This window comes from Cololabis saira, chromosome 1 (genome assembly GCF_033807715.1).
Source record: "Cololabis saira isolate AMF1-May2022 chromosome 1, fColSai1.1, whole genome shotgun sequence".
In the NCBI taxonomy this organism is placed as follows: domain Eukaryota; kingdom Metazoa; phylum Chordata; class Actinopteri; order Beloniformes; family Belonidae; genus Cololabis; species Cololabis saira.
This window is the reverse complement of record NC_084587.1, coordinates 40591799-40607300: the sequence shown is the minus strand read 5'-3', so window position 1 is coordinate 40607300 and position 15502 is coordinate 40591799. Positions and strand designations below refer to the sequence as shown.

The window sequence follows — 15502 nt, the reverse complement described above, 5'->3', positions numbered from 1 at the left end:
ATCTCACCAGCTGTGGTGCATCATGGGTAGGCCACTTACATCAGAGAGGATGCTGGCCTCTTTGGAAAGATGCTGGGCGGAGTCAAGGTTCGAGGGGGCGGAGAGTCTGGCTGACAGAGAGTCCACCTCTTGAGACAGAGCCTGTCCCGCTTCTCGAGCCTGAAGGGCATAGAAAATTAAATCATTAATTCGTTCATAAATGCCGTCTCAGTATGTCATCATGTGATCATTCATTCACTTACCTGGGTAGCATCCTGTCCCGTCACAGCCACAATCCGGCTGATTCCCTTCACCATCTGCTTCTCTGAGATGATCACCAGATCCCGGATGGCACCAGTCTGCAAGAGGTGGCTAAGAGCACAACACCACCTGTCACACACCTGTAATAAACCTGTAATAGTCCTGTCACACACCTGTAATAAACCTGTAATAGTCCTGTCACACACCTGTAATACACCTGTAATAGTCCTGTCACACACCTGTAATACACTTTTAATAGTAATGTCACACACCTGCAATACACCCGTAATAGTCCTGTCACACACCTGTAATAAACTTGTAACAGTCTTGTCACACCCCTGCAATACACCTGTCACACACCTGTCGAAGTCTTGTCACACACCTGTAATACACTTTTAATAGTAATGTCACACACCTGCAATAGAGGGTTTGCATTGATGTCACTTCCCCACTGGATCACGCCCCCTTACTTGCACTGAGTGGCAAAAATTGCTGCAACTAGTGGAGAAGACGGGATAACAGCCGATTATCGGCTTGAATTAAAGGCATTTGGACTTGACAGTGACCCGTACAGTTACCCCGAGAACCAGTGGCCCATGGACATTAATATTTGGCCACGAATCGAGTTTCCTGATATTTATATGTACTTAATTTCTACACCGGGGAAATACACGAAGCAAAGCTTGAAGGCATACAAAAGTCTTGACGTCCGACTTCAAGGCAGGATTTGTTGGCGAAATTAAAGTGATGAGGACACCGAACTTTATGATTTGACCGTTTAACGTTAGCTACCCAAAAATCTAACATTACCTGATACAAAATGGGAACCGCAAATCCACATTTCGGTGCCTGGAATCCAGTTGTTTCTGCGAATTGCAGCGATCCATTTGTCTCTCTTAAACTTATTTTTCGGCAGTCTGTAAAAGGATAATTCAGATTTCTTGCTAAATCTATGAGTACAGTCGATAGCAGGACAGCTCTTTCCCATTTTAGATGTTTTCAAGTGCTCAAACTGAAAGTCTACGCTGACACTCAGTCTTTCTGCCACACAGTGGGCGTAACTCACTGTGACGTCATGCGCATTCGCTCTATACACCTGTAATACACGTTGTAATACACTTTTAATAGTAATGTAACACACCTGTCGAAGTCTTGTCACACACCTGTGATACACTTGTAATTACACCAGTCACACCCGTCTACGCCAGTCAGAAGTCACTAAAGTTAATATTGTGTAGGTGTATAACTACGCCAAAACCATGCAGGACTGCATAGGTTTCTCTAGTCCCCTCCTCAATCTGACCAGGTATATGTTTAGCCGCATTTCATTGCTCCGCTGCTGGTTGTCTCGGTGGTGTTCAGAAAACGTCATGGCCTTTATTGACAATTGGAAGACGTTTTGGGGAAAGCCCGGTCTGATTAGAAGAGACGGCCTTCATCCCACCCGGGTTGGTGCAGCTCTTATTTGTAGAAGTCTGGCCAATATTATTAGAGACTACACCTGACAATCCAGGGACCAACCTGACCCAAAGTGACTCGGGACCAACCTGACCCTTAATGACTCGATACCAACATGACCTGAAGTAACTCAAAACCAACCTGACACGGCTCGGTACAAACCCATCTAGGACCAAAGCCCCTAACGATCCAGCAGGTGAGACGGCAACCAGAAACCATGGATTTGATCAGGCTGTATTTGAGCTGATGACACTCAGCACCACTGGGTTAGCATGCCCTGGCTACAAACGGCTAGTTTGTGGTATCTGGGTCGAGGTGGTGGTGGTCCGAGCAGCTCTCAGGCTGGTTTATGTCAGTCATGTTGAGATTCACTAGCGGTTGGTACAACTGGGCTTCAGACACCAGTGGGTCATGTCCCTGTATGATGTATATTCAATTCCTGTTGCCTGGACCTGGAATCACAACAACTCCCCACCCTTGCTTAAAGACACCTGAAGAGCTGAGAACAGAACCAGCAATGATGGAGTCAGTGGACAAGCCAATGACTCCACAGGTGAGTCCCAGGTGAACAAGAGTGCTGGACTCACGTTCCACAGCAGAGCTCCACAGACGTGTCTCTGTCTGTCCCGCCATCCAGCAGCTCGGACACCGGAACCTGAAGCGATACCACCCGAACTGGGTCCGGATAATCCTGCAGATACAGGACAGGACTGTCAGCACACCTGTGGACATCAGTTGAGACAGTGAGGTGGAAAGTGGGTTCACCTCATCCACCATCCTTAGTCCGCTGATGCTCCTGGCTCTCTGTAGAGGAACCTCCAGGCTGTGGACCACCTGATTGGCTGAGATGGTTCCATTAACACACCTTTCCACCTCCTGCAGCTGAGAGACGCTGAGAGAACCCTGAGGAGGACAGACGAGGACCGTCAGAACCAGAAGAACCACTGTAACCAACACCCTGTCGGTTGGTTAGTTAGCACATCTGCACCTTGATGCTGAAGTCAAAACGAAGACGGTCGGCTGACACGTGAGAGCCTCTCTGGTGGACCGACGGACCCAGAACCTTCCTCAGAGCAAAGTTCAGGATGTGGGTCGCTGTGTGTTTCACCATACAGGACAACCGGTTGGCCTGAGAGAGACATACAGACAAGTTGTGAGTCAGTGAGTGGCTGAGGCTGCTGGTTTTGTTGCCATATGGGTGGATATATGGTGGTGTGTTGGGTCCGTTATGGTCTACTGGGGTACGTTTGGCCTAGTTTGTCTGGGAGTCTTGGTCTGACAGTTCCACCAAAGTATTTTGAGGTTTGTAAGCTTTTGGTTTGTGGTTTATGAGGTCTACTGGTCTCCTTGTTGTGTTTGGCTTCTGATTAATCTAGCTTCTGTTGAGGTCGGTTGATTCTGCCAAGGTCTAATGGATCTGTAGGGTTTGGGTCAGGTCTACTGGATCTGTAGGGTTTGGGTCAGGTCTACTGGATCTGTTGGGGTCTACCAAGGTCAAATTGTTGAACTAAACCTGCTTCCTGGACTGTCATCCTGCTCCGACAGCTCTTACCTGGTCCAGGTGCAGTTGGACCTGGTCTCCGGTCTTCAGGGTGTCTGCTGCGGTCACCTGATGGACCACGTACCCCCCCGCCCGTACCACCCCCTCCACAGGGTACAGCACATCCTGAGACAGGAGACATCATGAGTCACACAGCAGATACTTTTCCCATGATGCATTTCCCGTGCGAGCACTGTGCAGACCTGCAGGCCGTGGCGGGTGAAGTATCCCTGGTCATGTGACTGCCCTCCCTGTTCGGAGTAGAAGCAGGTCTTGTCCAGGACAACTCCACAACGCTGACCCTCAGACACCTCGTCCACCACAGTCTTGCCATCATACAGGGCTAGGACTGTCGCACGGCATGCTGGGAACTCTGGAATGAGGGATATTGAGGTCACTGGTGTGAATCCCCCACAGAGGGTTGACTGCCCTACCTGTACAGGTGGGAGCGTACCGTATCGGCCCTTCTCCAGCCTGTATTGGTATTTGAGACCATCGTTGGTGTGAGGAACCCCTCGATGCTGCAGATCTGCCAGACTGAGGATGTCCAGCATCATCTGGGACCGCCCACCCAGCTGCAGCTCAGATCCCACCTGCAGCAGGTGTAAGACATCATCAGTGACATCATCAGGTACCCACTTATTCATCTCTCTAATGAGAGCCTTCTAATGTTGTCATGTTATCTGTCCCCATCTTTCAACTCCTCTGCTGGTGTCTCTGGTGGAAAGGACTAGGATGCAAGGAAAGGAGTCGCAGAAGGAGACGAGGTGATGAGTTAAGGACATAAGCTGAGGAGTTCAAAGTGGGAAATGAGACAGTGTCCTTCACAACAAAAGTTCTGTTTCCTGCACAATAAAAGTCCTGTTTCCTGCACAGTTAAAGTTCTGTTTCCTTCACAGTTAAAGTTCTGTTTCCTTCACAATAAAAGTCCTGTTTCCTTCACAGTTAAAGTTCTGTTTCCTTCACAGTTAAAGTTCTGTTTCCTTCACAATAAAAGTCCTGTTTCCTGCACAGTTAAAGTTCTGTTTCCTGCACAATAAAAGTCCTGTTTCCTGCACAGTTAAAGTTCTGTTTCCTTCACAGTTAAAGTTCTGTTTCCTTCAAAGTTAAAGTCCTGTTTCCTTCAAAGTTAAAGTTCTGTTTCCTTCACAATAAAAGTCCTGTTTCCTGCACAGTTAAAGTTCTGTTTCCTGCACAACAAAAGTTCTGTTTCCTGCACAACAAAAGTTCTGTTTCCTGCACAACAAAAGTTCTGTTTCCTGCACAACAAAAGTTCTGTTTCCTGCACAACAAAAGTTCTGTTTCCTGCACAACAAAAGTTCTGTTTCCTGCACAACAAACGTTCTGTTTCCTGCACAACAAAAGTTCTGTTTCCTGCACAGTTAAAGTTCTGTTTCCCGGGCCGCTCGGTGGCGCAGTGGGTTAAGCAGCGGGCCATATACTGAGGCTACAGTCCTCCTCCTGCAGCGGTCGCGGGTTCGAATCCAGCCCGCGCACCTTTGCTGTGTGTCTTCCCCGTTCTCTCTCTCTACCCCTTTCCAGTCTGCATCTCCAATAAAGGGCCACTAGAGCCAAAAAAAAAAAAAAAAAAGAAGTTCTGTTTCCTTCACAGTTAAAGTTCTGTTTCCTGCACAATAAAAGTCCTGTTTCCTTCACAATTAAAGTCCGGTTTCCTTCACAATAAAAGTTCTGTTCCCTTCACGGGCCCTTCAATGATGGTATCAAGCTTGGGGCCTTACTGTTCAAGCTCACCTACCAGGACCACCAGAAGACCACCCGACCCCCTCTTAGAGGGGAACAGGCAACTTATTGCTCAAACATCATTAACAGCAGCCATGGAAACACCAAGCAGTTATTCTCCACCACCAGTCACCTTCTCCAACCACAACCTCCCGCACCTACAGGTCACAAACACAAACCCGTGGGGTCCCCCAGGTCCATCAAACTCGAAGTTGGAATTATGACAGTCTTTTCCTCGGTAAACTACAACTTGAGTCCTGTAATATTGTGATATGTGGACTCTTTTTTCACACAAAACCACAACTGTATTCCATAAACGTTTCTACTTCCTGTAATATCATGATGTATTTTTGTTTTCACACATTCTTTGGTGTAATTCTGTTTTAATCTGGTTCATAGACCCGTCTAAAACAGTGTCATCCATCGGTTCTACCCGGCCATCGCCGCTCCTGAGTGAAGCTCCACCTGCTGGCTCTGTGCGACCAGGCGGTCCAGCTCCTGCCGATCCACACGGACCCCCTTCTCTTCCAGCATCAGGTCCACCAGGTCCAGAGGAAAACCCAGGTCTCGGTGTAGAGACCAGGCCACCGAGGCTGAAATCAAAGCCACAGCAGACATCAGACCCGATCAAACCGGACCCATCTGACCAGCCAGGCCCGGCGATCGTCTCCCAGCACTGACCAGGGAAGACGCCATCTTTGTGGTCCTTCTTGCTGAGTGTGCGCCGGATCAGCCGGCCGCCCTGCTGCAGCGACGACAGGAACTGAGCCTCGTTCTCCTCGATCACAGCCATGATCTGAAACAGAGGTTCCACTCATTACCACTTCCTGTGACATCACTCCCGACCGAGACCCGACAGATCCAGAACCAGAAGACTCACCCGATCCGCCTCCCTGTGCAGCTCCGGGTACACGTCGCCCTGCCGGAGGAGAGGGTTAATCAATCAGTTAAAGCAATCAGTCAATCAATTAAACAACAGTCATCATCCACCCATCCGCCTACCCATCTATCCATCCATCCCACTGTTCATCAGCAATTCATTAATCCATCTGTTCATCCATCCATCCATCTATCCATGTGTCAGTCAACAATTAATTGATCCATCCAATCTGTCTATCCATCCATCCATCCATCCATCCATCCATCCATCAACAATTCATTAATCCATCAATCCATCTGCCTAACCATTTATCCATCCATCCATCCATCAACAATTCATTAATCCATCCATCCATCTGCCTAACCATTTATCCATCCATCCCACTGTTAACAATTCATTTGTCTATCTGTTCATCCATCCTTCCATCTGCCTACCCATTTATCCATCCATCCATTTGTCAGTCAACAATTAATTCATCCATTCATCCATCCAGCTAAAGCTAAAAAAATGGACCCAAATGTCTCTGAACTGTGCTGGCATGGCTGTGGTGAGCTTGGTACATTTATACATCTGCTATGGTTCTGCCCAGTAGTCCAACAATTTTGGTCTGAAGTAATTGACATTTTGGAAGCTATTTTGAATATTCGCGTTCCTCAATGTCCTGTTGTGTGTTTATTGGGGAGTGCAGTGGAGAATGTGCATGGGAAGATTATGCAATGTATCATTGCTCTCGCCTTCCTGTCTGTAAAGAGGTCAATACTCATGAACTGGAAGATTTGCAAACCAAACTGCTTTGACAAACACAACTGGCTGAATGACTTTATGGATTTATTATCAATGGAAAAGGCAACCGCAATCCTCAAAGATAACGAAAATGACCAATTTGCCCCATGGGCTGTCATTAGACAACAGTTGAGAATAATGTGATAATGATATGACCTGATGTGTTAGTCACATGCTTCTTATTTTATTTGACTTACTCTTCTTTTAGAGCTGGACCTGAACTGACGCTAGAGGCACCATCATTCTTAAAGTTTATCTGTACCAACCCTTCCCCCCACCCTCTTTTTTTAATTTTTTTTGTTATTGTAATGTCTCTTTTTTTATTTATTTATTGTCTTTGTCTTCATTTTGAAAAATAAAAAGTTATAAATAAATTAAAAAAAAAAAAAAAAAAAAAAAAAAATTCATCCATCCATTCATCTATTCATCCATCCATCCATCTGGTTTCTGGCTCTCCGGTTGGTCTATGTGGGCCAGGTTCTATTAAACCAGTCCTGGACCAGTAAACAAGTGCTTTCATGAACATGGCCCGCGTCCTTATGGCTATGAGGCATGACGGGAAATGTATTTTACCAGTATATGAGTGACGGTGGGAACCAGGCTGGCCAGCGCTCCCTGAGGAGCCTTCAGGACCTCGATGAAGAACCGAACAGCCCGCCGCAGGATTCTCCTCAACACCAACCTGAACCACACAAAGACGGCGTCAAAGACCTCCCAGCTGATGGATGACATCACTGGGCTCCCAGCTGTGTGGATAGAGGCTCACTCGGCTCCGGACATCCCTGGGTGGACCCCATCAGCGATGCAGACCGATAAAGTCCGAATGTGGTCCGCTACGACTCTATAAGCCAGATCCACCTGCCCCACATCCGCTGGCCCCGTCCGGCCGCCGTATGGCCCCACCCCCGACCTCTGGGGGAGGACACAGGTCACTGTGACAACAGACTCATCAACAATGCACCTGTACCTGGGTCCCAGGGACTCACCTGGTGCATGGCATCCAGCAGGGGCGTGAACAGGTCTGTGTCGTAATTGGACCGCTTCCCCTGCAGGACTGTCACCAGTCGCTCCAGTCCCATCCCAGTGTCCACGCTGAACTGGGGCAGCAGCCGCAGGCTCTGGTCCAGCTCCCTGAAACATCCAGACCTGAGTCCACCAGACCCCCAAACCTGGCCACAAAAACTGGTCTGTTGAATGTAGTTTGATCTGGTCTAAACTGGTCCAAGCTGGTCTGGTCTTAAGTCGTCCAAAAAGGTCTAAATTGGTCCGGACTGGTCTACAGTGATATGCGCTGGTGTACAGAGGTCCGGGCTGGTCTACAGTGACTCTTTAGAGCCAATCTTCTACAGCAGGGGTCTCCAACTCTGGTCCTGGAGAGCACCTATCCAGCATGTTTTAGATCTTTCCCTGCTTCAGCACACCATGATACAAGGAGCTGTGTCAACAACAGAAGTGTCCAGACCTTGAGACAAGTTAATGACGACCATTGATTAGAATCAGGTGTGTTCATGCAGGGAGACACCTAAAACATGCTGGATAGGTCTCTCCAGGACCGGAGTTGCAGACCCCTGTTCTACAGGGTTTTTGACCCAGTGTGAGATCTTGGTTTTACTGTTTTATTGGTGTCTTGTATTTGTTTTTATTTTATTCTAACATATTTCATTCCTGTGTCCAGAACTTTGGTCAGTGGATGCAGTTTTTTTTAAAGCATTTTATAAACAAAGCTGACTTGGTTTAATGTGGTCTGGACTGGTCTAATTCGATCTGAACTGGTTTAATGTGGTCTGGACTGGTGTAATTCGATCTGAACTGGTTTAATGTGGTCTGGAATGGTCTAATTCGATCTGAACTGGTCTAATGTGGTCTGGACTGGTCTAATTCGATCTGAACTGGTCTAATGTGGTCTGGACTGGTCTAATTCGATCTGAACTGGTCTAATGTGGTCTGGACTGGTCTAATTCGATCTGAACTGGTCCACTGTGGTCTGAACCGGTTCAGTGCGTCTGGTTTGGATCTGGTCCTGGTGTGTACACAGACCTGTTGTACTGGATGAAGACCAGGTTCCAGATCTCCACCACATCTGGACTGTCAGCGTTGACCAGTCTGGCGGCATCCCGGCCCCCCAGGTGGTCATAGTGTATCTCGGTGCAGGGGCCGCAGGGCCCCGTGTCCCCCATCTCCCAGAAGTTGTCCTTTAGTCCAAATGGCAGGATACGAGCGGGAGGGACCCTGAGAAGACAAGACCCGTTCAGCAGACCCAGAACCGACCTGTAGTTGGCACAGACGGCACGGATTACCTATCACCTACCCGAGGTCCAACCAGATCTGCTGCGTCTCCTCATCAGCTGGTAACCGCGACGCAGCGTCTCCTCCGAAGTAAGACACGTAGAGTCTGTCTGCAGGAATCCCATAATGCTCAGTGAGGAGGCTCCATGCCATCCGACACGCCTCCTCCTGGATATCCAGACACGACAGACTGAGGCCCCGCCCCCGTCAACAGGAAGTTGCCCCATCTGAAAGTAAACAGTAAACCCCCCTCACCTTGAAATAGTCTCCAAAGGACCAGTTTCCAAGCATCTCAAAGAAGGTGTGGTGGTACACGTCTCGGCCCACGTCGTCCAGGTCGTTGTGTTTGCCGCCGGCTCGGACGCATTTCTGGCTGTTGACCACCCGCCGGTACGAGGCCATCTGGCTGCGGGGGTCTGCCGTTCCCAGGAAGATCGGCTTAAACTGTGAGGACACCAGAGACCGTCAACAGGTTCCACGTTTCTTTGCCCTTGAACTAAAACCTTAACCTCTCACCCCCCCCCCCCCAGATCTGAGGGTTGCTTCCTCAGATATGAGCAGGGTGGTAACGTACATAAACATACGTGAACGTTTGTAGTGTTTGTACTCCAAACAATAACAGCCACGGGCTGGCCCAGACTCCCCGGCAGGGAGACCCCCCCCTGAATAAGAGCCTCTCTCTGCAGATCCTCCGTACGTCTCTAAAACCCTGGATCTGGTCGGCTGCTCTCTCAGCACAGGTGACCACATTTTCTGGAGGATACTGTATATATTTATGTATATACTAGTGATGCACCGAATGTTCGGTAACCGAAAATAGCAAAAAAACACTTTCGGTGTTCGGTGGAATAAAACGAACAATTAATAACGGCGTGTGATGACGCAATCAAACAACGAACAGCTGGAGTGAGGGGCGTGTTAAATGCAGCAAACATGTCAGATCATTACTTGGATGTGGGGAAAAAGCAGAGGACACGAGAAATGATCCAGGCTGAGTTGGATTTGGGAAACCGCTTGGTGATGGAGACGGTCGGGGGACGGACACACAGCATATGGGGAGAGAGCGCAGAGAAAAGGGCCCGTACTACCGATGCAGTGCGCCTCACTGTCTGATATGTTTGACGAGATCCTCCAAGATAAAAACCCAGATTTTTACAATTATTATACAAGGCTTCAAATTGCGGAGATCAGCCCCACCGTGACCCGATTAACTGGATTTGAACGGGAGAAAATGAAAAAGGATTATGAGAAAAAATACAATAAGTACAGTAAGACAAATTGTAACTGGCGGGTATTTCACTGCATATTTATTTGATTTATGCAATTGTGAAAAAATTGGCAAAATAAATGAAAAACTGCAAAGAACCATTGCTCGGTATTAGGCCAAGTGTTTATTATTATTTTCGGTTTTGGCCACAAATTTTCATTTCGGTGCATCACTAGTATATACTGTTTATATTTTGTAATTATATATTTTTATCCTTCTTTTGCTGCATTGTGTGTGTTGTGTGTACTGACGTTGCACAAAGTGAATTTCCCCACTGAGGGATGAATAAAGGACAATCTAATCTAGGTGGTAGAGCGGGTCGTCCAATGATCGGAAGGTCAGCGGTTCGAATCCCGCTCTGTCCCAGTTTGCTGTCGTAGTGTCCTTGGGCAAGACACCTTACCCACCTTGCCTCGTGTGAATGTGTGTGAATGTGTATGAATGTTGGTGGTGGTCGCAGGGGCTGTTTGGCGCGATATGGCAGCCACGCTTCTGTCAGTCTGCCCCAGGGCAGCTGTGGCTACAAACGTAGCTACCACCACCAGTGAGAATGTGTATGAATGAATAATGATCTCCAGTGTTGGGACCTAACGAGTATTTTTCCGTTACTTTAGTAACGAAATTAGTTTTCTCTCTAAATTCTAACGTAACGCATTACTTTTCCCATTTGGTAGTGGCGTTATCGTTATTATGAATTAAATTGGTCCGTTAGTTGCGTTAGTTCCGTTATTTTCGGTAGTTTCTTTATAATCCGATTCCTCCTCCTAGTCCTGCCAAAACAAGCAGCAGCAAAAGAGCGTGGAAGTGAGCTCTCAGACTAACATGAATCTTACAGAGAAAGTGATGATGATTGGTTAACACACTGGGTAACTCCGTGGGTAAGCCAATCAGAAACAGAGTTGGGCGGGCCTTTGCCTTTCAGGAAGCGGCTGCACACACAGCATGCACCCAAGCGCACACACCGCCCGCCACACATAAACAACACTAAACGAAGTCAAACCTGAGTCAAACTAATAACGGTGCATGATGACGGCGAGCGGCGAACAGACACCAAGCCTAGGTAAAATGGAAGACAGCAGTGACAATGACATCGGGTGCTTTGCAGGATGGAAGTATAAACATTACTTTGAATTCGTTGAGATAAAGGGCGGTAAAAACATTGTGGTGAAATGTAAGCTGTGCGCAGGAGGACATAAACATTTGTCCACAGCGAAGTCCAGCAATGGCAATCTGTTAAAGCATCTTTCAACAAAACATGGCTGTACAAAACTGGTAGCAAAAGACCCCACAGAGGATGGCCCCACACCATCTAAACAGCAGAAGCTGGAATTTAAATCTCTGCAGCATGTCCCAATGAGCCAGAGCCAACTGAACAAATTTGTTGCTGGCTATGTGGTTGAAGATATGCTTCCAATATCCACTGTTGAGTCTGTTGGCTTCAAAAAAATAGTCTCCAAAATACCTGTTAAAACAGGAGTAGCTCTACAGAGCAGAAAGACATTTTGCAAATACCTGGACAATGAATACATTAAAATGGAGCAGCAGCTCAAACACAATTTTAATGACCTAGAACATCTTTCCACAACAGCTGACTTATGGACTGCCCATAATAAAAGTTTCCTGGGGGTAACAGCTCACTGGATAGATCCAGTCACCATGACACATCAGAAAGCAGGGTTAGCCTGCAAACGTTTCAAAGGCCGTCATACATATGACGCGATTGCTTTGGAGCTGGATAATATCCACTCTGCTCATGGCATAGCCCAAAAAATCACAGCCACAGTCACGGATAATGGCTCAAATTTTGTTAAAGCCTTTAAAATGTACCAACCACCACGTGATGAGGAGGAAGACGATGATGATAATGACTCACAGGCTGATGAGGTGATTTTCACAGACATTGGAGATGTACTGAATGGTGCTGATGCTGATGGTGACATGGAGGAGATTGTTTTACCCCCACATCTGAGATGTGCATCACACACAATGAACCTCATAATGTGCACTGATGTAGAGAAGTGGTTGCTGTCAACACCTGAAACCAAAGCAGTGTACAGGAATGCTACCACAAAGTGTACAGGGTTGTGGAATAAAGCCAGCCGATCAACAGTAGCCTCAGAGCTTGTGGAGGACAATCTTGGAAAGAAGCTGCTAGTACCTTGCACAACTAGGTGGAATTCCTTTTATGATGCCCTGGCTCGGGTTTCTGAGATACCAATTGTAGAGTTGAACACCCTGCTCTCCAAACTACAGATGAAAGCTATCAGTGAAAGGGAATATCTGGTTATCAGAGAGTACTGCACTGTCATGAAGCCATTTACTATGGCACTGGACGTCCTTCAGGGAGAAAAGAATTGTTTTTATGGAACACTCCTACCCACACTGCAATCATTGATGCACAAGACTCTGGAACTGAAGAAAGATCTGCAAATCCTTGTTGGCCTACCAGATGCAATTGTGCAGGTAAGAACTGTGATTTGTGTTTAAATTAAATCAAATAGCCAATTGTATTGCATAATAAATGTCAACAGTGTTGACAGCATTTTAGCTGTAAAGTGTACATGTTGTACAGCATATAGTGCTTCTCAAATGTTCCAACTTTAAGGCTTCCCCTTAACTGTCAGAGTTACAGACTTATAAGGGCCCATTGATACCCCCCTAAAGGAATAAACCCCATTAGGCCTACATATGTTGTGGCCCTGAAATAAAATGTTTAATGCAATTATTTTTCTCTTTTTTTAATTTGCTCACTCAGTACACGAGTATGTTAGTAAAACTTAAGAATGTATTTTAATTTATTTTGCACTCTTCTCGTTATATCATTTCAGTCAATCAGAACAAGATTTGCTGGGGCTTTGGCTAGTGAAGATGCCGTCCTGGCTGCTGTGACACTACCAAAGTTCAAGCTACGTAGTTTACATGGTCAGCAGGAGAGGAAAGACGCGGCGAAGGCAAGTCTGATTGCAGAATGCCGCAAACTGGCCCTTGCACGGGAGCAGCAATCAGGTACCACCAACCCAACACCACAGCAAAGCACAGAGGAAGACTTCTTTAGCTTTCCAGAGGATGAGGATACTTACGGTCCTGCTGAATCTGAAGTAGCTGATTACTTCAAATCAGTTGCAACAGAGATGGACAGTCTTAATCAATATCCTTTGATAAAGAAACTGTCTCTTAAATATAATGCAGCCACTCCATCCAGTGCCCCAGTAGAAAGGCTATTTAGCCTGGGGGGCCTGATTTTGTCTCCAAAGAGGAACCGGCTCTCAGATCAAAAGTTTGAGAGACTTCTCCTCTTAAGGTACAACCATTGGTTTGAGAGCTAGGAATTAAGAAATGAATGTATAGATAGATATTTTCTGGGCATAAATACTGATGTATTTTATTTAGACACTACCTCTGCTGGACTAAAGACAGTGATGGTCTTCGTTTATAGTGTTAGCTCATTTATGTTTTGTTTGAATACCCATTGTTACTGTATGCATTGCACAGACATTGCAGCCTTACTGAAAATAATCTCAGGGTCTGTTATGAAGCTGAAAGTACAGTTTCTTAATTTTATCCACTATCATTTTGTTTATAATGATGGACAGATGTTCGTATATTTTTGAGATGGCTGAAAATAGTTTCTCTCCTCTCCCAATATTGTGATGGTGATGTAAAGAATGGACTGAGACAGAGATAAAGAATTATTCTGTATAGACAGCCTTAATGACTTTAATTTATGTTTTGGTTATTGTTGTGCATTGCACAAACAGTGCAGCCTTTCTAAGTACCCGTATTTACTTATGAAGCTGAAAGCACCTTTTTCTTTTATCCACCATTATTTTGTTTATGCTAATGGCCGGATGTGAGGTAATCAAATGTTTGTGTATTTGACTGGTTTGTTGAATGTGAGAAGAGATCAGTTATTTAGCCCTCTGCTGAGTGGGTAGAGTCATCATTCATGACTGAGTCACTATGATCTAACTACACTGTTACACTGTTACACTTTGTTTTGAAGGCCAAGTTGAGGCTACAATAAATATTCCTGTCAAGATTTCTAAACATATCTCTTGTGTTTTATTGTTCCACTACATAAAAAAAAATATTTGTATATAAAGTAAAGTAAAGTAAAGTAACTTAGTTACTTTTATAATTGAGCAACTAGTAAAGTAACTAATTACATTTTCTCAGCACTAACTATAACTATAACTAGTTACTTTTTAAAAGTAACTTCCCCAACACTGATGATCTCTGTAAAGCGCTCTGGGTGCCTTGAAGGGCGCTGTATAAATCCAAGTCATTATTATTATTATTATTATTATTAATCTAATCTAATACCTCTGCAATACGTAGTTTATCATTTGCTTTAAATCAAATATTGTGAAAAATCATGAACATTTGTGACAAGTCATTGTTTTGGTAAGAATAAATAAATAGATATAAACAGAGGTGGACAGAGTACTCAACCCCAGTACTTGAGTAAGAGTACAAATACTACTGGTCAAAATTTACTCCGTTACAAGTAAAAGTAGCTCAGTCAAAATATTACTCGAGTAAGAATAGAAAAGTACTTGCTTTTAAAAAGGTACTTAAGTATCCAAAAGTAAATGCTTTTAAATGTACTTTAAGTAAAAGTAAGAGTAAGAGTAAATTTCTTATTTTCCACATCAGTAAATTACTATATTTTTTCTAAATTAATTTAAGGATCTTTTAACTCTTGTTTCTGAGAATTAACTCTTTGAAACCAGCTGCACTGATGTGCTGCTTTTAGAACCACAATGTTATATAAAACCTGCAGAAACACCAAAAACTAATCAAATGAATGGGATCATAAGAGGACAGCAGATGATGCAGAGTTTATTAACAATCATGAACTGAAACCAAATGAGCCTGCACCATCCTATTGTCTTTTTGATTGATATGATTTCATTCAGTTAATATATAATATAATTAATAATAGAGACTGAAACACGGACTGGTTCCAGTAGCAGCACCGGGACCGGACCCTCGGGTTCACACCCACCTGGTTCATGCCGGCGTTGACGAACAGCAGGCTGGGGTCTCCTCTGGGCCGGACCGGGGAGGACGGAACCAGCAGGTGTCCATGTTTCTGGCGGAAGAAGTCCAGGAAGGTACCGCGGACCTGAGCCGCGGGCAGCGGCGGGCCGAAGCCGCTGCAGGAGCGGGTCCAGGCGGGGGAGAGCAGGAGCTCCGAGCCGCTGAGCGGCCCGACCCTCCGGAGCAGCAGCCGGAACATGAGGATCAGCAAAGAACCGAGCACAACCGGACTGACACCATGGATGTATTATGACTGACACCTTCT

At 45.8% G+C, this 15502-nt stretch overlaps 1 protein-coding gene across 1 annotated transcript in view; it reads right to left on the bottom strand.

The window, feature by feature from the left end:
* The window catches only part of aars2 (alanyl-tRNA synthetase 2, mitochondrial (putative)), an 18845-nt gene extending 3343 nt beyond the window's left edge, over positions 1-15502 (bottom strand). The window contains exons 1-18 of the mRNA XM_061723157.1: positions 15203-15502; positions 9183-9371; positions 8950-9095; positions 8679-8870; positions 7628-7772; positions 7408-7553; positions 7215-7323; positions 5859-5897; positions 5660-5774; positions 5444-5571; positions 3693-3831; positions 3442-3611; positions 3251-3364; positions 2687-2827; positions 2464-2601; positions 2286-2389; positions 243-351; positions 40-159 (exon numbers count right to left, since the gene is read on the bottom strand). Of these exons, the coding sequence (XP_061579141.1) occupies positions 40-159; positions 243-351; positions 2286-2389; positions 2464-2601; positions 2687-2827; positions 3251-3364; positions 3442-3611; positions 3693-3831; positions 5444-5571; positions 5660-5774; positions 5859-5897; positions 7215-7323; positions 7408-7553; positions 7628-7772; positions 8679-8870; positions 8950-9095; positions 9183-9371; positions 15203-15436 (2478 nt within the window). The 5' untranslated portion in view covers positions 15437-15502. The remainder of the gene's footprint in view (positions 1-39; positions 160-242; positions 352-2285; positions 2390-2463; positions 2602-2686; positions 2828-3250; positions 3365-3441; positions 3612-3692; positions 3832-5443; positions 5572-5659; positions 5775-5858; positions 5898-7214; positions 7324-7407; positions 7554-7627; positions 7773-8678; positions 8871-8949; positions 9096-9182; positions 9372-15202) is intronic.